Below are 21104 nucleotides of genomic sequence, written 5' to 3' on the forward strand. Positions count from 1 at the left end.
CGCACTCGCGGAGCCCAGGTGGTGCGGGGCGCTGCGCCCTGGAGGGCCGAGCGGTGCGGGCCAGCCCCGACCCCCTCCGGCCAGCGGGCGCCTCCGACGTGCCGGCGCGCGGCTGGGACCGCACACACTTGGGCCCCGGGGCAGGTGGGTGAGGGGGTAGGGGGCCCCCCGCTGGCCTCTCCTGCCGCCGGCCTGGCCCCGGGTCGCGGAGGCCCTCACCTCCTCCCTTCCCCCCCCCCCCCCCCGATCTCCCTCCTCACCTCCGCATCTCTGCCCTCCTCCCTCCCACCTCCTGGCTTCCAAGGTTCCTGAGACTGGCCAGCCTTAACCAGAAAGTAACGGGAAGTTTGGTAAATGTGGTTAGGTTTCCATGTTGATGTGTGTCCACAGCCCACCTTGTCAACTTGGCACGCATACCCCCTCTTTACACCATATTAAAATCCCAAATAAAGATCATCGCAGTCACACGCTGCCTGATAGAGGCAAGGAGTCTACCTCTAACCCAAACCAGTCAGCTTTCCCCAAAGGACGGGTCTGGGTCATGTTCATTTTCTTCCAGCTGAGCCATGCCGCCCCTTCAGTAGCCTGTGGCCTCCACGCCTGAGGCTTTGGCCCCGGCCCCGTTAACGTCCTTAGATGCTGGGGGTGCCGGCAGAAGGGCAGAGCTGGGAATACGTACGCAGAATTCATCAGAACTGCTCAGGACAGCCCTCCTCCTGGGCCAGGTGGGTCCCAGCTGGGTTTCATACCTTCTTCCATCATTCTATATACTCCCCTCTGCAAGGGGTGGAGGCAGGGCTGTGACGGACCAGCCGCACAGATGTATTTCCAAGAATTACGTCTGGAGTGGGGTTGGGGAGAGGCTCAGGGTGGGCAGAGTGAGGTATGTTCCAGTGATACGTGATCCAGAGCTGGGGTGTTATGGGCTAGTGGTGGGCACATTCCATCCCCATGGGACTGACGAGCAAGGCCTCCACCCAAAAGCCCAGCACCTGACTTGGTCTCCCTTTCCTGGGGCGGTCGGGCGAGAGTCCTGGGTCCAGGGACTTGGGGAATTAAAGTAGCAACAGCTGTGTAACGGCAAAGGCTGTGTGGGATCAGCAGGCCAGGCCTCCCCAGCCGAGAGTGTGTGACAGGGCCTGTGGATTTGGGGAGCCACACACGAGGCAAGCGGGTCTCCAACGAGCCTAGGGGAGGCTGGCTGAGTGTTCCCGCGTCTCACGCCCAAGCCCAAGGCTAATCTGGGCAAGCACGGCTTGAGTCCCACGCGCCCGCAGGGACACTGGCCCCATGCTCTGCGTCCTGACTTCCAACACCCCCCAACTTGTCTGAGATCAAAGTCCCTGTTCTCCCCACCACCGTCAGGTCACCCTGTCCCTTGGCCCCCACATCCATTCTGGCCAGGCCTCCGATCCCTCTGCAGTCACTGCTATGGCTGGCTGTGTGACCTCAGGGACCCGCTGCTTGGGCACCGGGGCCACCATGCAGGGCCGGTCAGTGCGCCGCAGGCTGTGTGACGTCGGCCTCCAGCGCCAGCCCGGGGAGGGCTGGGCCTCCACGCTGGGCCCCACGTTGCCTGCCTCATCGGATGGTACTGAGCAGAACGCATCCTCACCCTCAGTCCCAAACCTTGTGATTAACGGGGGCGCATCTGCAGGGGATGGAGCAGAAGCCCCCGCTCGCTGGCGAGGCCTGGCTCCCCGGGAGGCCCAGGGGCCGGAGCACAGGGAGGAGCCCGGGCGCACGGGAAGGCGGCCTTTATTACGTTCAGTGCACAGCACCTCCCTGCCCTGTCTGGGAAACTATTTTTTGAACTTTTTCCTCTTCAGAGCCTTCCATTCACCTTCCTGTGTGGCCAGGCTGTTAAAAAGCTGTTTCACTTTTCGCTTTCTTTCCGCATCCCTTAAAAAAAAAAAAAAAGAAAAAACCCCATTTTTACATCAGCTTTTGCCCTTTTCCCTACATGACCCAGTAGCAGCTCGCATCCATGCGGGCCAGCGCACACGGAGCGGCAGGAAACGCGCCTGCCCAGGCCCCGGGGCCGGCAGTCACTCACGGGGACCCGGCCCGACCCCCCGGCAGCCCCAGCCACCACCGCCGCTCACCGTTCCAGGGTCTCCGAGAGCTGCATTCGAGCCAGGAACTGGTTGTCCCTGCGGATCTCCCGGACGGCTCCTTTAAATTCACGCTTGTGTTTGTGGATCAGTCTCTTTCTCTCCTGCTCCTCCTTGCTGCTTCCCTGCTTCTTCCCGAACTCGAGGCTGAGGAGGAAAGCCAGTGTCAGGTCCAGCCCGCCTGCCTCCCCGCCCCCACCCCCGCCGCCCGACCCCGACACGCACACTCTGACCAGCCGGGGGGTGAAGAGCTTCAGCGGCAGCGGCTTACTCTTCTCACACACCAGCGGCCGGCAGCGCTGCTCGTGCTTTTCCACGTCGGCCAGCGCGCTCCGGCACAGCTCCTGAAACCCGGGGCACGCTGAGGCTGCAGCAGGCTCGCCTGGCATGGGGCCTGGGGCCCAGGGCTGCCTCTGCTAAACGGGGGCACAGCCGAGGGAGCCCCACCGCCGTGCGGACAGGGGTGGGGGGCCTGCGCATGGGACAGCTCACAGCCTTGTGCACCCTTCCCGCTGGCAGGACGACAGACGCCTGAGACCCTTCTAGAAGGTTCCCTGGGCACTTGGGAGTGCTTCGGCATCCAGCAGACACCATGGAATCTCCTTCCCCAGAGAAACTGGTCACAATGGGCCTGAGTGACCCACCCCTATGGACACACACGGGAGCGCCTTCACTGTAGCCCCGGCGGCCGGGGGGAGGGGGCACACCACGGGCACCGAGCAAGACCCCGTGCAGGAGAACGGTCACCTCTCCTAAGTCATCCCACTACCGTCATTTCCCAGGGCTGTTTCTAGAGCTGCACCTCTAGACAAGCTCGCCCACTAGCCTGCTCCCTCTCACAGAGGCGGCCGAGCCTGCGCAGAGGGCCGCATGGTGGGAGGCCTCACCTGGAGCTCCGGGGGGCGACTGCTGTCGGCCAGGTGCTCTGTCAGCAGGGCTCCGAGCGGCCTCACGATGGTCTGGAAGGACGGCAGTGGGCCGTAGAGTAGCATGCAGCGCTTCACCAAGGCCAGACACACGGCCAGGCAGGACAGTCTGCAAGGGGGCAACACCCAGCTTCAGGGCCAGAGGCAGGAAGGGGTCCAGCTCATTCGGTTCGGTCACTGCCAGTGTCCATCCTCTCGGCAAAAACTAAAATGTCCAACCCACAGCTCTGAAAAACCCAACAGGGGCTGGAGTCCACGTCCAGCGTGGCAGTGGGTGGGACAGATGCCCCGTGTCCCTGAGCACAGAGGGTCACTGTGGGAAATGCAGCAGCAACTTGAAAATGAGTGGCTCCACTTTAGTTTTTAAATGACTATCTGCAAAATCAAGCCGACATTATCTTGAAAAATAATACACGTTCTGGGAAAGTTTTTTCTCTTTTCACGGACCTGCCCAGACATTTCCCGGGGAAGACCTGCAGATGGCCAGACGCTCAGCAGCACTCCTCTTCAGGGAAATGCCAATCAAAACCACATGGAGTTAACACCTCTTACCCAGGAGAATGGCTACTGTTAAAAAAATAAATGCTGGGAGGACACGGAGAACCTGGCAGGGATTCAACAGTGGGGGGGGGGTCCTCAAAACCACGAAACCTAAAACTACTGTACGACCCAGCAATTCTGCTTCTGCGTATATACCCAAAAGAATTAACAGAAGGGCCTCAATGAGATGCCGGCACCCCCATGTTCATGGCAGCATCATGCACAGCAGCTGAGACAGGGAAGCACCCCAGTGTCCGTGGACGGGTGGACAGATGGATGAACAAAACGTAGTCCATCCACACGATGGAATGTTATCCAGCCTTAAACAGGAAGGACATTCTGACACCTGCCACCACGTGGATGCACTTGGGAGAACATGATGCTATAAAGTGAAATATGCGAGCCAGAGAGGACAGACACTGTGACCCCACTTCTAGGAGGTCCCCGGAGGAGCCAGATGCTGCAGACAAGGCAGACCGGCAGGGTGGGGCGCCAGGGCTGGGGAGTGAGTGTGTGGTGGGTACACAACTTGTCTTACGAATGGGGACTTCTGGGGGTGAAAGGAGGTGGTGGCTGCACCAGGATGTAAATGTACTGAATTCCACTCAACTGTTGGCCTCACTGATGAAGACGGTAAACTTTCTGTTGTGTATTTTACAACAAAAGGATATTTCAAATCCATACTTTTAAAAAATCAGAGAACAGAAGGAGATCTAATAAAAAGCCCCAGGGCGCCTGGGTGGCTCAGTCGGTTAAGCGACTGCCTTCGGCTCAGGTCATGATCCTGGAGTCCTGGGATCGAGTCCCACATCGGGCTCCCTGCTCAGCAGGGAGTCTGCTTCTCCCTCTCCCGCTCCCCCCTCTTGTGCTCTCTCTCTCTCACTCTCTCTCTCAAATAAATAAATAAAATCTTTAAAAAAAAAAAAATAAATAAAAAGCCCCAGCCCTCCTGTGCACTGAATGTGTGTGTCCCCCCAGTTCACATGCTGAAACCCAATCCCCAGTGTGATGGTGTCTGGAGGGGAGTCCTCAGATCCACGAACATGAGCTGTTTTCTTGCACTTTGTCTTACTTAACAGCGTCCACGATGTTTTGTCTCAATTATCCTTCCCTCCTTGGTTTTCAATTCCCATGTTCTATTCTTTCTGATGCTGTTGTAAACGGAATTTTCTAATTTCCTTTTCAATTGTTCAGTGCATATAGAAACGCAAGTGATTTTTTGTTGAATTTGTATCCTGCTACTTCACTGAATTAGTTTATGAAATCTAACAGCTCTTTTGCAGAGTCTTTAGGATTTCCCTCATATAAGATTGTACCATCTGCGGAGTGACACTGGATGCGTCCTCACGGGTCCCAGCTGTGTCTGGTTCCAGGCTGGCCCGGCACTGAGCACGCCCTCCCTGGCGCCCCAAGCCCCCCGCCTACCTGGTGTGGTTGGCCTCTGTCTTAGTCTGGCCCTTCAGTCCACCGGCCCAGCCGAGGGACAGGCCTCTCCTCTGCCACGTGGCTATGTCCTCTTGGTCAGAAACCACGAGCAACTCCGAGTTCTTCCCAGATGCTCTGAAAGGGTGCACCAGAGTGTAACCTGAAGTCCAAGCGGGATAAGGACAGAGGTGGCCTCTGAGCATCACGAGGTCACAGGGCAGACTCTGCATGGTGACGCAGTTAGAAGGGTCACTTCGGACACACGCAGCCTGTGTTCACCCCACAGAGGTGGAGTTACAGCCTCCGCAGGGGTGACGGAAGGAAGAGCCCAGGTCCCTGACCTCGAAGGGGAGACAGGCAGTAGACAATGCCCGGAAGACAGAGTTAACTGGATGGAGCATCAAAAAGAGATGTGGTGGGCCAGAGATGCAGGGCAGGGGTGGCGGGTGGGGGGAGAGTGGGTGCAGGTGGCACAGGGAACCTAGTAAACTAAGGTCAGAGAAGGCCTGTCCCGGAGGATGAACGCCGGCGGAGTGGACTTAACCCCGTCACCACCCGGAAGAGCAATCGAGGCACTGGGCCCGGCCGGCCTGGCGTACGCCTGGCACAGCAAAGTTGGCGGTGGCAGGGTGAAGGGAGAGGGGCCGCCGCCCGCCCCCACCGCAGCGTCCACTCTGACAGGCCCCCCGGCCAGACTGTGCCTCCCCAGGCCCAGGCCCGGCGCACGGGAGTCTGCGGCGAGGGGGTCAGTGCTGGCCGGGCGCAGCAGCTGCACGCAGGGGAAGCAGGACAGTGTGCTGAGGGTCCTGAACGGAGGAGCTGCTGGGGCTGAAGTGCCCCCCCCCCCCGGCACTGGTGAGGTGCTCCGTATGACTGGCATCCTACGTGGTGGCATTGGATCAGAGATACGACGGACGATCGATCGGGGCAGGAAAGGGGAGCCTAAGGACACAGAGCGAGGGGCAGAGACCGGGTGGCAGCCCGACAACCCAGGGGAGCAGTGAGTGGTCAGCATCGCGGGTGTTGCTGGGGGGAGGGGGGCCTTAAGACCAGCACAGCCTAGCAGGTCAACAGACGCTAGAACTGCCTCTCGTTACAACGTGGCTTCTGATGGTCACTCCTTCCAGGATTCCCGGCACTCTAGAAACTAGAGACAGGGCTGCGCACTAGAAACCACGTGGGCCACACGGAGGGAGCGCAAACGTTCTTGGGGCACAGAAAAAAGATCTTAATGATACATTCGTCTAACCCCGTCTTAAAAATGTTATCTCAACACAGAATCAACATGAAAGAACTGAGCTGTTTCGTGAGCTTCTGACAGCTCAGCCATCTGGGGTCCACGCCACGGATGGGACTCACTGCGCGTGGCCGTGGTGGCGGCAAGAGTGGGGCCCCGGTTCCGCTGGGTGCAGGGGCGTCCGCCCAGCCGCACAGGGGAGAGGCCGTCGCTCTGGACGGCGGGGTTTGACGTCTCACTTTCCACGTCCCACACTCTCCACAAGGCGCACGGCCGACCCACTCACCGTGGCCATGCTTGTTTGGAGTCGCGACGTAAAGGATCCCGAGGAGGAAATTAATGAGCTCCGGGATGAACCTCCGCGACAGAGACACGTAATCCAGGAACACGCAGCACACGAACAGGCCCTTCACCACGTCTTGGAGAGACAGGACGGGGCACTGGCAAGGACCACAGGGGGCGGCCGGGGGTCAGAAGAACGTTCCGGAAGGCTGGCCGGCTGCCCCGGCTGGCGTCCGGCCGAGGTCTGTGGCCCCAGGCCCCGCCCCCCCCGCCCCCCGCCCGGAGGAAGCACCGCCCCTCCCCGCAGCGGGCCGAGCGGGATTAAAGGCGGCCAAGGCGTCAAGGCCCCGGGGCTCCGCCCCTTTCGCGAAGACCCCGCCCCGCGGGGCAACACTGGCCCCGAGCGTGCACCAGACGCCGGCCCGGGAAACACGACCCCTCGGGCTTAAGCCGAAAGGGGAACGGGGCCCTCGGCACGCTTGGTGCGTCACCACTGACTCCAGGGCTCTTCTCTGGCGTCACACCTTCCACAGCCTCGCCGGGGCCATCTCCGGGGTCGTCCACAGGCCCCTTCCTGAGCCTCTCCCGCGCCCGGGCCGCAAGCGCGACGCCCCGCAGCCTCGCTCGGCCGCCAAGGACGTACCTTGGTGAGCAGCTGGCTCATGCACACGAGCGCGGGCGTCGCCACGGGGTGCCGGAAGTCGGAGGCTGGAAACAGCGTCCCGGTGATTTTCAAATAAACGAGCTGAAAAGCGTCCCCACCCGGATTAGAGAAAGCGAGGCAGGTTCAAAACACGGCCCTTCCCACAGGCCAGGACCAAAGCGGGGCTTGAGCCGCCCGGGAGGGGCCGCGGCGCCCCTGCCGGCGCCCCTGCCGGCGCCCCACCTCCACGGCCGCCCCCGCGCGCACACGCCCCGCGCACGCCGCGCACGCACGCGCGCACGCACGCACGCCGGACTCTGCCCGAGCGCCGCCTCAGGACTAGCCCCCGACGGGCGGAGGACGCGGCGAGAACCGCTCACCCAGAGGAGTTCCTCTCAGACACGGAACCGTCGTGGGCGCGGCGCCCAGCAAGGGAGGCGCAGACCAAAGCTACGTCACAGACTACTCTTCACTGCCCAGCGGGCCGAGACGCTGGGTGGCTGGCGAGGCTACTGCGGCGGCCGAGGGCGCAGGCGCGCCTTGGCAGGGGAGGAAGGACGGGCGAGTCCACCCGCCGCACCAGGCTCGGCTCGGCCCCAAGCCGCCAGCCGGAGCCGCGGCTCTGGCCTGCGCGCCCGACCACGACGTGCGAGGCTACGTGGGTGGCGGCAGGAGTGCTGGCTCAGAGGACGACGCTCTCCGGGGACCCCCGGCCGGACGCGCCCACGGGCTCCGCACCCGGGAGGCGCCAGGGAGGCTGCTTCGCGCTGAAGCCGAAGAGCACCCCTGCACCCTGGCTCGGCAGGGTCTGCACACCCTCCCTCTGGCCCACAGGCACCAGGAAATCCTCCCAACCCCCCTGAACACGTCAGGCACACCCCGGAGCCCCCACTTCCTCCTTCCGCCGCCCTGACCTGGGACTCCAGGGGACGCAGGCTCAGGGAGGCAGAGGGGAAGGGAGAGCACCCGCGGCTTCCCGCACCCAGCCCGCTCGGCCTCGCTTCGCCCGCAGTGGACCACGCGTGTCCACTGAGGGAGCGCTTGTGATGGCGACAGCCCGCGACCTGACCACTGCGTCCAGCCGTGCCACGGTCACGAACCTCACGGGAGGCTTAACTGCACCCCCCCACCCCTGCTCACAGACAAGGAGCCGGCCGCACAGCTCATCGGAGGAACTGGCCGGGCCTGTCGCACGGAGTCTGCGGGAACAGGCCACTCCGGTGACACAGGGAGTGTCTGCCGGGGGCTGAGGCTCACGGACACTGACTCAGATCCCGCTTTGGGGGGGGGGGGTCCACTAAAACCAGGAACACAGACCCTGTGTTTTTGAGTTTTTGTTAATCACGGTTTTTCATTTCTACAGAAATCCCAGAGCAGGGAACAGACGGAGCAAGTACTTCTTCGAGGTCACGGATGCTGACGAGGTGGCCCGCAGCCGCCACGAGCCGTTAGAGCCCTCAGAGGGGCTCGGCTGTCTCAGTGGGGCCACAGCAGGGCCAGGGCTCGGGCTCAGTCCTTCCCAACACACACTCATTCTGTTGGCCCAAAGCCTCTTCGCCACGAAGACCACAGACAGCCCCATTCGCACGGAATCAAACCACTGAAACACACCGCAGTGACGTGTTCACGCGTAAACAGTCCTTTCCACCTTGTTCCGGTCTGTTCTCCAGCTCAGTCTGGAGGCTCGAGGGCATGGCGAACCCGCCAAACCACACACATTCCACTCAGCCAGCCCTCCTGGCCGGCCAACAGCACCGGCCCCCGTGCCTGAGACCAAGTCCCCACTCACCACGTCCAGGCCCGGAAACGCCGCCTGGCCTCTGGCCTCAATGGCCCCTTCCATCTCGTGCATGGCGTCTCGCAGGACAGATGTTACGGAGTTGCTCGCAGACTCAGGAAACATCTGGCAAAGATTATATAACTGCCTGTTCATCAGAAACACAGGTCAGGGGAAAATGACCTCAGATAACGAAATCAGAAAGAAAGCCCGCAAACCTCACGTTCACCATGCTCCTGCGAAGTCACCTGCTGGCTGAGCAAGTCAGCCCAGAAGCCCCTGGACGAACCCACTTTTCCTCTTACTGGTCTGGCTGCCCTTCTTGGCAGTCGGGATACTGCTTCTAACATGTTTGTGTTATAACAATCTATACGTACTTTGGCCACCTCCTAGAAAGTCTAACTTCTCAACATCGACGGCAGAAGCATAATGCCATAAGAAGCACATTCTCCGAGCCAGGCTCGGCGGACGGTTCCAAGGTGCCATCCACAGGAACTTACTGGTTCCTCACAAGCGCTGTGGTAACGGCAGAAGGTGGCATGGGGACGTGGGCTGCGCAGCATGGGGCTGGCCCCAGACAGGCCCCTATGGGGCCCTGGCGCTCACTAACCCTCAATCTACCACACCTCCCTCCGGCCAACGAGGGGCCAGGAGCCACGCTCCAGTCTCTGCCTTCACGGGGGTCCCCGGGGAGCGAAGGCTCAGCCGTCCCTGGGCAGGGCGGGAACGGGAAGACCAGGGGGGCTGGCCTCCCTGATGCTCGCAGCACCAGCCTGTCGGGTCCCACTGAAGCGTGGACCTGGAGCAGGCGGGTTTCTGGACAATACCAGGACACAGTCTACCACGTGTCCCAAACACCCGTCGGCCCGTCTGAGCAGAGCTTGCAATTTCATTGGCGAATGAAACACACAATAAGCCTCCAAACAGCACGAGCAAGGATGAAGTGTTCAACTGCCTGAAAGCTGACTCATTTGTAGTTAACAGCATGTCCGTCCCCAGGGTGATGGGAGCAGTGTGCTAACGCCACTCTGAGGGGGCTGTGGTCACTGAAATCACTGTAGCTAGCGTATGCCAGGGGGCCTGTTTACAAAGTCAACCTTTCTAATTCCGCGACGTACTTTTATGACTGCAAACAGGGAAAGAGCTGTTCACCTCTGCCCCGCATTCCAGTCAACCTGCCGTGGTTACTTACACAACCAATTTATCAATTACTCTGAGGTCTGGTGGATCCTCTGTAGCCAAATCTCCAATGTACTCCAAAAGGAAGCCGAACAGTTTCTGCGGAAACACAGGTTGGGAGCAGAGCTCAGTGCCGACCCGCAGAATAAAGCCACCGGCTCACAGGGGGCCGTCCCCTGCGTCTGGCTAACATGTGTGCGCACGTGCCTCGGGGCCACTGACGGGAGCACCTTGCACAGCGTAGGCCAAGAAGCCGGTCCCACACCAGGAGGGGGTCAGCAGAAGGCCTTGGGGCGTGTGCTTCTGCAGGACGGCAGACAGCGCCCAGGTCTTCAGACCAAGAGCGCGCCCAGCCCTGTGCCTTATCCGTCAACGGGCAGCACTCGCGGAGAAGAAAAGGCACATTCCAAGTCCTCATCTCCCTGAAGGGCTCGCTCTCTGGCTTGAGGCCACGTGAGCCACACGCCCAGGGCCTCAGTCTCCCTCACCTGTGAGCGGAGGGCAACAGCACCCACTCCGGGGCACGCGGTGGGGTCACGGCACGGGGCGCTCGTAGCCGCAGGGGGCTAAGGCGCACACACCTCGGACACACAGACGGGGTGGGGGGCCGCCCTGACACTCCCAACACGGGGCACGTACTTCCAGTTTTGCTTTGTTTCCCACGGCGAGACTTGGATGGTTGCATGTTTGAATTCTCTCCACCACCACAAGCTGTTCCTCCATCGTTTTTCCTGATAATAAGGATTTCAGTTCCTCGTAGGATTCAGGGGCTGTCAAAAATGCAAAACACACTTAAAAAGAGAATCACGTTTCTGATCACACAGAGGTTGGAAATGAAACAGAACAGGGGTGATATCACTTCACCATGAGACAACTTCACGCGTATTTCAGACACGCTTTACCTCCCACCAGGACCACCGCCGCTGGATCTAACAGGTGCTCTTGCGTGTCCTGGGGGAGAGGGGCGGTGGGACAGGCTACTGATCGGCGACCAGGCAGCAGACACTGGGTTTAGTGTCCACACTGGCCCAGAATGAGCTGGAAGGAGCCACGTGGCAGAGTGCTGTCACCACCCAGACTCCCACCGATCGCCGGCCATGCCCGAGGGAGCCAGCCTCTGGAAGTGACCGTAAGTCACGGGACAATTTAGGACTGCTCGCTAGAACTGGATGATTCTTCTCCACGCACCAGACCATACAACACACAACATTCGCTGTAAGGGATTATGTGGCCCATAGGAAGCCTCCTCACAGGTGACCCCCATCTCCCAGGCCCCGCCCCAGCTCTCTGTGGCAGCCACATTTCCACCACAAAAGGCTGGCCATGGAAAGAGCACGGCGACCTCCAGTGGAAAGGCGTGTCGTCCTCGTGCTGTGGCCGGTCCACGAAACTGTCCCCAGCCACACGACAGAAGCTGGCTAACACTGGCCAGACACTGCCGAGGAGGACAGTGCTCCTCAAGCCCAGACGTTATGGGTCCACGTGCCCAGAAGCGCACCCTCGGTCCTAGTGAGGAAGACTTGTCGCTAGGTCACAGAGGTCATCCCAACATGTAAGAAAAGCCAGCATCTGTCTACCTGCAAATGTATAGGGCAGCTCGGTTCTGGCAGGTTCTCGAGCTTTGTGATCATCGCTTGTCATTCTTCTCCCCGGGGCTTGCCGGGGCTCTCTGTCTGGCCACCCACAGTCCTCCTCGCTCTCCGCATCCGATTCCAAGTCTAAGTGTCCCTCGGGGTCACTGCTGTCCTCTGGGTCCTCCTCGCTCGGGTCTTCGCCCTGTTCCTCTTTGCTCTCGCCGTCACTAGCTTCCCTGCTTTGCTCTTCCTTGATGCTCATCTTTCCATCCTAGGGTAGAGCAGGGGGACCACAGGCCTCACTACCCCGGGGGAACACCCTGTAGCGATGTTGGACACTGCACACACAAGGAGCACAAGCACCGAGTGCCGCATCCACCCTCCGCACCGGCTGCGTGCCAGGTGGCGAGCTCCAGAGCCTCAGGGCCAGCAGGCCGGGGAACAGCGTCCTGATTCCTGCCACCAGGGCTCCGGGCAAGGCTCAGCTTCTGCCACGGAGCAGCAGGGACCCAAGGTGTGGCAGGCGCCCCGGTGGCCACGGGCTCCAGCGGCTGTGTCTGCAGCCTCCCACCACCGGCTTTGGGGCTGCGAAATGGTGGGTCAGCAGGGGCTTCCTGACACTGGGCTGCACCTGGAGGTGGCGGGACCTCAACACCTGGGGGTAACCCCTGACGACGCTCTCCTGCCAAATCCCCCAGTGTTCTGTGAGCACCCAGCATCTTGGATCCCCTTCTGCTCAACACTCCTGGCCTCCTCCTGTATTCCCGCCCTGAAACCAGGCTGATTCTCTGAAGGGGAAAGGGTGTAGACCTAACAGAGTTTTAGAAACTCAATTATTTTACCGGCTCCCAGAACAGCAGTGCTGAGCCTGCAGATAACCACACACTTACGAGTGGAGGAAGCCGATGTCGGCGAGCGAGGACACAGCACGAGGCTGGCGTGCCCCTTCTCCAGGTAGCCTGCCTGCAGGTGCGGGATCGGACCCGCCACGTGCTCCCAGACACAGAGCACACGGGCGTTTTTACAAATTCAATTTCCATCTGGGATGAACCTCTCAGATACCAGAAACCGTGCTTCTGAATTCAGAGAGCAAGTAAGCTGGCGAAGGCACACTCCTTACTGTGTAAGAAAGCAAGCGCCTGTTGTCTTTGTCCAGAACGAAGCCGTCATTTAAGTCGTCCGCGGACAGGTGCTTTGGTTTTCTAGCATCACCGGCCTCGTCCTCGCCACGCATCCTCCGCAGTCTCGCAGCCTGGGTGGGAAGGAAGCATGTCGTGGGAGGCACACCAGCCCTGCCCTCCTGCAGGCCATGGTCCCCGAGCCGGAGGCTCCGAGCCTGCCTTCTCCCTAGCGTGTAGGGACCTCCTACCGCATGCAAATGGAAACAAGTATCGCAGCACAAGCGCGTCTAGTCACCTGGAAGGCAAGCCCGTGGTTCTAAGGTCTTTCTGGCTGAGCTACGCAGACTTCACTCCCCACCGCGCAGCCACGGAGGGGGCAGGCACGCCACGGGGGCTCAACCACGCGGCTGTCTGCACACAGGCCGCCGGCCGGGAAGAGACCCGGGTAGGGCTGGACTAAAGGGCCACATACAGAACAGTGCGTCAATGTTCATTTTTGTTTTAGAGTAATGAAATTTTAAAAGCCTTTTTTAAGGCACAGAAAATGAGTTGAGAAGGCCGTGCACTAGATTGTAAGCAGCTGTTCTGAGGTAAGGGGATTAGAGCAAACTTTCATTTATTTGGTGTATTTGGGGTATCATCTGCATTTTTCTTGTTTTTATATCAAAAAGAGGAATTTATTTATAGTAAAAGAAACAAACTTTAAACAGTCTAAGAAGATTCCTTTGATAAAACAGCGCATCTGCAACCCACCTCACAAAACGGAGAAGAAAGGCCTCAAACCCAGAACCCGCGGTACCCCCTGCATGGCGCTGGGCCCTGTGGCCCCATCGCGGTCGCAGTCACACCGGTACCTCCAGCTTCTGGAGCCGATCCTGTTCCTCCTTTGCCAGCTCCTCCGCTGTCTTCATCCTGTTAGAGGGCTGGGCCTTCCTTTCAAGGCCCAGTTCACGAACCATCATGTCATACGCGTCAGGCTAGGGCAGAAAGAAGAAACTTTTCACTTTTAGTCGTTGTTTTTTTAAATGATCTGCACAAGCAGCTTCCTACGTATCTGGTAACGTCTGGACATCATGAAGGAGGGAGACGAACCGTATCCAAGTCTTTCCTTCTTGAAAGAAAACTGTTCTAACCAATCTGCAGGACCCTTTAAGGTCACATAGGATTTTTCACTCCTGGGAAATTCTTCTCAGAACATACCTGCTTTAACAAAACTAAACATTGTTCATTAGGCATGAAGCCCACAAAACGGGCTGGGGTAAAGGTGGCAGCCACAGTGTCAGTGGCCCACAAAGGTGGACGGCTGGCCACGCGATGTGGCCGTCTGGCGAAATCCTGGATACTTCCTAGAAGCCAGACACGCAGGTGAATGCCGCTTTTCCAACAATTTAGACTAAAAAGGATGTGGTAGGAGCCGTACACCATTTGGAGGGAAAACTAAGTAACTGTATATATGGACATGCAGACGTGTGATGGGAAAACTCAAACACTGTCTGGAGAAGGCCTCCCCTCGAAGGATTTCTCATACCAAAAACAACCGTTTTCTTTAGTTTAATTATCCAGGAGTAGATACTGAAGTCTCTTTTTGTCTAGCTCTACACGGACACTACACGTATCCGGAAATTCCACGAAATCTCACTGGAAGACAGAGGAACTAAGAGAAAAGGAGGGCAGCTATCTACGTCAAGGAACAGGCCGGAAGGGACGCTGGCCTCCACCAGTGGAGGAAAGGTCCAGTCCACTTGATACGCACCTTGGGGTGCTCCTTCTTATCCCTGTTCTCGGACTGGGGAGTTCTGTGTGTCAGGAGAGTCTGGATTTCTTTCCAGTCTTGATCCAGCTTCTCTGTGAGCTCCAGGGCACCTTCCCGTTGTGCCTGTCTCTCCCTCTGGGGAGAGAGAGCAAGGTGGTGCATGCTGCCAGCGCGGGGCCGCGAGCGAGCAGCCAGAGTCAACGCGTTCGGATCAGCAGCACGGAGACACCCCGAGAAATGAGTGTCTTAGGAAAGCGAAGCTACAAAATCTCAACACACAGAACTAAGTCCCTGCTATCAACTGTTCATCTGGATGCTCTGAGCAGTTTGCTGGTAGTAAAGACAGCGATACACGTCAACACACAAAGCCAACCAAAGACACCCCCAAGTCCTCCCCAAACACAACAGACTGTGAGAAGTATACGCAAGATGAAATGTAAAATATTCCTATTCAAAACGAATGCTTCTATTAAAGTCACAGAAAACGTTAAACAGAGCCTAAACACACACAAGGGAAGAAGAGCCCGGGAGTTGTTTTGGTGAGGGTCCCGGGCCAGAGCGCCCCACCGGGAGCGCTAACACACCTTCTCTCGCTTGGACTTTGCGATGAGCTCTTCGATGAGTTCTTTGCGTGACCTCGGCTTCTCCTCCTCCTCCCCTTGCTGCAGTGGGGTCTTCTTATGAAGGAGGCCACCACCGCCTCCGAAATGGGCGGCGGTCAGCTCGGCTGGGGACAAAGGGCAGAAAAGGCGTCTGTGAAGCTGGCCTGGCGCACAAACCAGTTCCTGCACTGGTCTGCCAATGTTCATCCAAGCGCAGATTTGACAACCAATCCCATATTCAAGGAAAAAGTCCTCCCGCAGCGTAGCTGCACGAGACCACAGGCACAGCGGCATGTAAGAAATCCCCAGGATGAACCATCCCGAGAAAACCCAGAGCCATAAAACCCCCTGATCGGGACCCGACGCCTGGAAACACCAAGGCGCTACTAGTAAACTGTGTTCAAATCTCATGAACGATCAGCAAATGCAGTAAAACAAGGCGGAGTCTGTGTCTCGGGACAGAAAGCCCAGGATTGGGCCGCAGAGAACCTGCATCCCTCACGCCTCCTCGGGCAGGGGCTCCGAGACTGGAAGGTCCTGAGGGCAGGAGCCTGCACCTGCAGCAGGGGCCCCTGTCGGTTAGCCGGCCACCGCGGCAGAAGAGAGAAAACACTGTGGGAATCATCCACTTGGGATGGACAGAAACCTTAAAAAACCCAGAATCTCAGATGAGAAAATGGAAGCTTGCATGGGAAGCAATTTCCCCCAAATGACCTGCCAGTAACAGAAACAGAACGTTCAGGCTGCTTTCCCACAGCAGGCCCACAGCCCTCGCCCCCTTGCTCGCGTGGCCACCTGTTCCCGGCCACACCTGCGCAGATGGATGTGCGTGCGGGAAGGAGAGGCCCGTGTATTGAACCGCCGACTCCCGCTGGGCTCTCGAGGCCGCCTGGCAGTGATCACCAGGGCCGAGGGTGCTCCACTCCCCCCGGCTCTCAGCGCCCCCCAAACTCCCCCAGAGCAGCCCTGGGGCTCACGTGGCTGGGCTGTCCCTTCCCAGCTACTCAAGGAAATGACCTAAGCAACTCCACTGCCTCTTGTCCCAAATCAACTTTTCTTATTTTATTGGGTCATTATCGGATTTCTCTCCTGCTGAAGCGTTCCTCACCACCCTCTCCCACCACGGCTTCTGGAACCCCACCTTCAGTCCTGACTCTCCCCAACTCCCCCATCACTCCCCTTGACTTCCTGCCTCCCCTCTGGGGTGGATTCACCAGTTCTCATGGCTCCTATCGCCAGTAGCAAGGCCCCCTTCCCACTCCCTTCTGAAAAGGCTCTCTCTATGGGGTTTGCCCCTGAGCTCCAGGACTCAGCAGTGGCCCCCAATGCCCCACCTGCTCTTTTCCTCCCATCCCTAAGGCTGCAGCTCCCGGGACTCGAGGCCTCCCCCGGACGTCCGGCAACATTTCAAACTGCCCCAAGCCAGTGTGTGTCACAGGGTAGCCCATCTCAGTGACTGGCAGTCCCACGTTAGCAGGTGCTCCGGCTGAGACCCTGGGAACCCTCTGATCCCTCCCACACCTCCATCACAACGAGGTAAGAGCTACCTGACAGGATTGACCTTTACGACGAACCTCTCCTACTCTAGGGAGGACACCTCATCACGCAGCCAGACAAAACACAACGTACTTACGGATGATGCATTTGTGAAGTTATAAATACACGTATGCTCAAAAGTAAGAGCTTTTCTTTTCTAAGTTACCTGGGTTTTGATGAGCTCATAGCCAGATTCAAAGGATGCCAGGAAATGTCTAAGGAACAGCTGAGCCCCCAAGGCCCAAGGCTGGGAACACATGGAACCCGACTTCTCCCCTAGTGACCTGAGCATCACAGCCTCTTGTGCCGATAAGCCTGAGGCCACTCGCCCTGTGGAGACCAGGCTGTCAACATGAAGGTACCAAGCGCTTACCTTCATCACAGTGAGCTAGGACCACCTAAGTGACCACATTTAACAGGTAAGCATGCACAAAAAATCTCCAACAATGAACCGTGCGAAGAGAAAGGCACAGAAGACGAAACCAGCAGACCATCCCCTGGCTCCCCGTCCTCACCAGACAGCGTTCCGCGCTCCTCAGTGTCACTGTCACTGTCGACAATGTCATTATGCTTTTCGACGTCTGCCAAAGACTGGCCGTAATGAGTTAATTCTTCATCTTCATTTAGGTTGTAGATGCTTTTTTTCTTATGTTGCCGCTGACAGAAGAAAAAAAAAATCAGCTTCCTAAAATTTCCAATCCATTTAGCAGCAAAACCCAGGTATTTTCCCACTATTTGTATAATGTGACAACATAGCCCAAGCACATCAGATTTTCTGGGTCATTTGAGCAATGATCCAGAGATAAACAGCAGCCACAGGAGGTAAATGGATCAGTGGGCCCACCCGAGCCATGGGCAAATCCCGCCAATGTTCCACGACCGACTGGCTCTCCACCGACCGAGCTGTGAGCCGCACTGCAGTCAAGAACTCAGGACACCGTGTTGTCCTCGAGTCAAGATACTTTTCCACCAGGCTGGTGGCCAGACAAGGCGCCGCACTCGCCACCGTACCTTGTGTGGGGGGGTGCCCACACAATTGTAAGTGAACGACGGGGTGACCAGCTCCTTCTGCTTGGCTTCTGTGGACAACTGTGGCATCAGACCCTCCTCCCACTGTCCTGCATACCTGCTGTTCCAGGGCAAACCTCTTCATCATCTTCTCCTCCGAGCTCATGTTGCTACTGTACTCCCCAAAGCGCTTATCTGTGAATACGTTGGACTTATCTCTTTCTTTGTATTCCTTCAGTAACGTCTGGGTGCGCTGGAAAACAGATCACAGAAAAATCTAGTGTGGGTCCTGGCAACTGTGAGCTCTTGATGGCTCGGCGATCTTGGTCCCTAAAGAGGAAATGCCCCCACAGGGGGACACACGATGGTTCCAATGAATTATAAGATGCCACTGTCACAGCCATTCTGGACGCCCGAGGCCACTGCCACCAACAGTCAAAAAAGGGCTAATCTACTGGCTGGAAAGACAGATCTCAGTTACTGAGGAAGCGGGTTGCCCCATATAATGAAGGCAGAGAGGACTGTGTCTGAAGCTTGGGGGTCTCTCTAGGGTGTGCCTTGGACTTCTGTGCCCAGTACTAGAGGTTAAAGAAAAACAGCAGCAACCCAAAGAAAGCAGAACGATGAGTACGCGGAAGTCGCTCCGTCAGGAAGAGATGCCAGGGGAGCTGAGGTTCTAGCCGCAAGGAAACGAACAAGGGAGACGAACAAGGAGGTGAAAAGGACGCCATGCGTGTCAACTACGATTACACAGAGACTATAGTAGGATTGCCCATTTTCTCTCTGTCACACGGACGCCTTCGTTTGTATACAGTCGATCCTTGCTCCTCTTGGATTCCGGATCTGCAAATCTGTCTACTTGCTAAAGGTTACTGGGACCCCCCCCCACCACTACCCACAGCACTTCCGTGATCACCCATGTGTGTGAGGCCTACAAGGTGCAGTCATGAGTGTGACAGCTCAGACTCGGGGCGGGGGGGGGCACCTAGCCTCTCTGTCCCCAGAGGCCTCACCTTCCCGCTGGCCCTTGCTACGGGATTATGGGATCACAAGAATTTATGCAAGACTGCTCAGGACAGAGCCGGGCACAGGTACTGCTGTCTGTTACATGCTCAACTCTGGGTTTGGGTCTTAACACCCCCAATCCTGACCTGAAGAAAGTTCTGGCATGGTTCCTCGTCTCCGTTTTCTCATGTGTAAATGGGGATGATACCAGTACTTCCCTCATAAGGCTGACTGTGAGCATTCAATATACACTTCTTGATACAATGCCTATTCCACTGGGAGGGGCGACGGACATGTCAACTCTGGTTATCTCACCACCTGAGCGAGAACGGAGGAGTGCGACTCTGGGCCGCAGGATGGCGCTGACCACACCTGCAGTCTCGCTGTGCACGCAAGTGCTACCCAAAGCGCTGCCCACTGACTGGAGCAGAAGACACATGGGACAGCGCGTTTACTTCTGAGGGACGGTCACCGATGAGAAGAACAGGCCCACCTTGCCGCCCCACGTGCCCCGACACTCACCGCACGCTCTAACTGCCCTGGATGACCCGAGTCCCCTCTGGACAGCTCTGAGCCCTCCCACCCCACGCTGTGCCACACACCCCGTGACAGGGGACAACGGGCCTTCATCCCCACCTGTAACATTTTGCTCACCCTTCCAATCTTGAGTGTGACTCTCTCTAGGAAGGAGTTTCTGATTTTCCTATCATACCTTTTGACTTGAGCCCCCAAAGCACGGGGGATGGGAGGAGGCACCAACACCCGCCTCTGGGCCATTCACTGCCGGCCAGAGCACGGAGGTGACTCTGTCAGGTACTACAGGGATGAGCACCCTGCCCTACTGGGGCTGTAAGGCTTGGGAAAGTATCAGAAGTGGTGACCTGTGCTGGCCCCTGAGGGATTTGGGGGGATAAGACAGGACTTTTGGACAAACTGGGTTGCAAGAGGCAAAGCAAGGATAATAGGTTGTGGCCAGATTGTGAAGAGGTCTGAGAATGACAAGCTGAGAAACAAGAATAATGTCTAGTGTTTAGGCAACACTTAATATGTACTATTTAGTCTTACAACAACCATTAGGGAAAGGATGGATGTTATTATCCCTGCTCTAGAAATGAGAAAAAACGCTTCGCTGGTGGAAACAAATAGCTGCTCTGGAGCGCACGTCACCCGGTCCCCCATGGTCCCCCACGGCTGCCCTGGGGGCCTCATCAGCCCCAGACGTTAGTCTTGTCAGTAAGGAGACACTCCCTTCAGTTCAGAGAAGGACCGGATAGCGCCCTGCATGGCAGAACACGGAGGACAGGCCCAGGAAGGCTGGGTTGGCAAGTCCTCACTGACCTTTAACCCCCAGCAGCTAGGAGGGAGCTTCAGGCTTCCCAGACATTCAAACCGAGTGAAGCCCAGCCCTTAGCTGAGACCCTGGGAACCGTGCAGGTCCCTTCTGTGCCCTGACTTTTCCACCCACCTTAATTTTTTCGGTAGGATACTATGTGTCTTACTGAATATTGTTAAACCCAGGAACACGTCTCAGAGCCGAACATGGAATGCCACCTGCACAGAGGCTGAAAGGCGCAGAATACTCTGGGACGGTAAGCACAGAGGGTGGCGTTTCAGTCTCCCCGCGAGGGACACGGTGCTGTGCTTGGAAAGACAGACGCACTTGTTCTCCCAACATCCGTGACATCCCTGCCCTGCGAAGAACAGGATGCGCGGCCCCTGGACCAGAGGCTCCAAGTCCCTGCGAGGACAGGCTGGAAGAGGCGTGCACGGCGCCCCGTGGAACCGAGGAACAGGGGCACACGCGCGCCGCGTGTCCACCGAGGCCAGCTTCCCAGGGCCGGCTCCCTGCACGCGCGCAGGAAGATCGGGGGGACCCCCGGCCGGGGCACGCACCATCCTAAGCACCGGACGCTGCTGGAGACCCCAGGGCTCTGGCGCTCTCCGGACACCCCCCGCCCCGCCCCGCCCCGCCGGCAGGTCCCCGCGGCGCGGCCCCCGCCCCTTACCTTCTGGACGGCCCGCGCGCGCGACACCCCGGGCTGTCCCACGGCATGGCGCGCCTTCCTGCCCAGCACCGGGAACTTCTGCCGGTTCACCTTCACTTCGAACGGGTTGGGGATGGGCCTCGCGCGGCCGCCCTGCGCCCCCGCCGGGGCCCCGGGGCCTTTCCTGCGCGCCGCCGCCGGCCGGGCCTTCCCCATGGCGCTCCCGCCAGCTCGCAGCCCCACTCTGCCAGCCGCCCGGCGCGCTCCCTCCGGAGACGCGTGCGGGCACCGGGGAGCCGCCCCGCCCTCGTCCCGCGAGAACCGAGCCGGCGAGAAGTACACGCGACCCGCAGGCTAGCCTGCGCGCCTACGGGCGAGTGACTACAGCTCCCAGCAG

The 21104-nt window shown here is 58.5% G+C and overlaps 1 protein-coding gene across 1 annotated transcript; it reads right to left on the bottom strand.

Moving 5' to 3' along the window:
- Nucleotides 1-1742: 1742 nt before the first annotated feature.
- Nucleotides 1743-21098, bottom strand: NOP14 (NOP14 nucleolar protein). Its single transcript, XM_045881595.3, has 18 exons — nt 20729-21098; nt 17836-17970; nt 17225-17366; nt 15156-15298; nt 14572-14706; nt 13673-13795; nt 12818-12949; nt 11701-11968; nt 10763-10893; nt 10137-10222; nt 8957-9092; nt 7168-7269; nt 6529-6682; nt 5006-5165; nt 3002-3149; nt 2340-2458; nt 2106-2261; nt 1743-1902 (listed from the first exon to the last, which is right to left on the bottom strand). Exons 1-18 carry the CDS (start codon nt 20921-20923, stop codon nt 1803-1805), a joined length of 2565 nt encoding a protein of 854 aa, XP_045737551.1. The 5' UTR covers nt 20924-21098; the 3' UTR covers nt 1743-1802.
- Between the last annotated feature and the right edge of the window lie 6 nt (nt 21099-21104).

Source organism: Mirounga angustirostris, unplaced genomic scaffold (assembly GCF_029215605.1).
Source record: "Mirounga angustirostris isolate CCGP_5_RB_7025 unplaced genomic scaffold, mMirAng1.0.hap1 SCAF_2, whole genome shotgun sequence".
Classification (NCBI taxonomy): domain Eukaryota; kingdom Metazoa; phylum Chordata; class Mammalia; order Carnivora; family Phocidae; genus Mirounga; species Mirounga angustirostris.

What these genes read in the sequence shown, in the direction of transcription:
- NOP14 (XM_045881595.3), bottom strand. Translation starts at nt 20,923, where the DNA reads ATGGGGAAGGCCCGGCCGGCGGCGGCGCGCAGGAAAGGCCCCGGGGCC. An exon ending in GGTTTGCCCTGGAACAGCAG is followed by an intron (nt 17,367 to 17,835) that starts GTATGCAGGACA and finishes TTCTTCTGTCAG; the next exon opens with CGGCAACATAAGAAAAAAAG. An exon ending in GGAGCGCGGAACGCTGTCTG is followed by an intron (nt 15,299 to 17,224) that starts GTGAGGACGGGG and finishes CTTTGTCCCCAG; the next exon opens with CCGAGCTGACCGCCGCCCAT.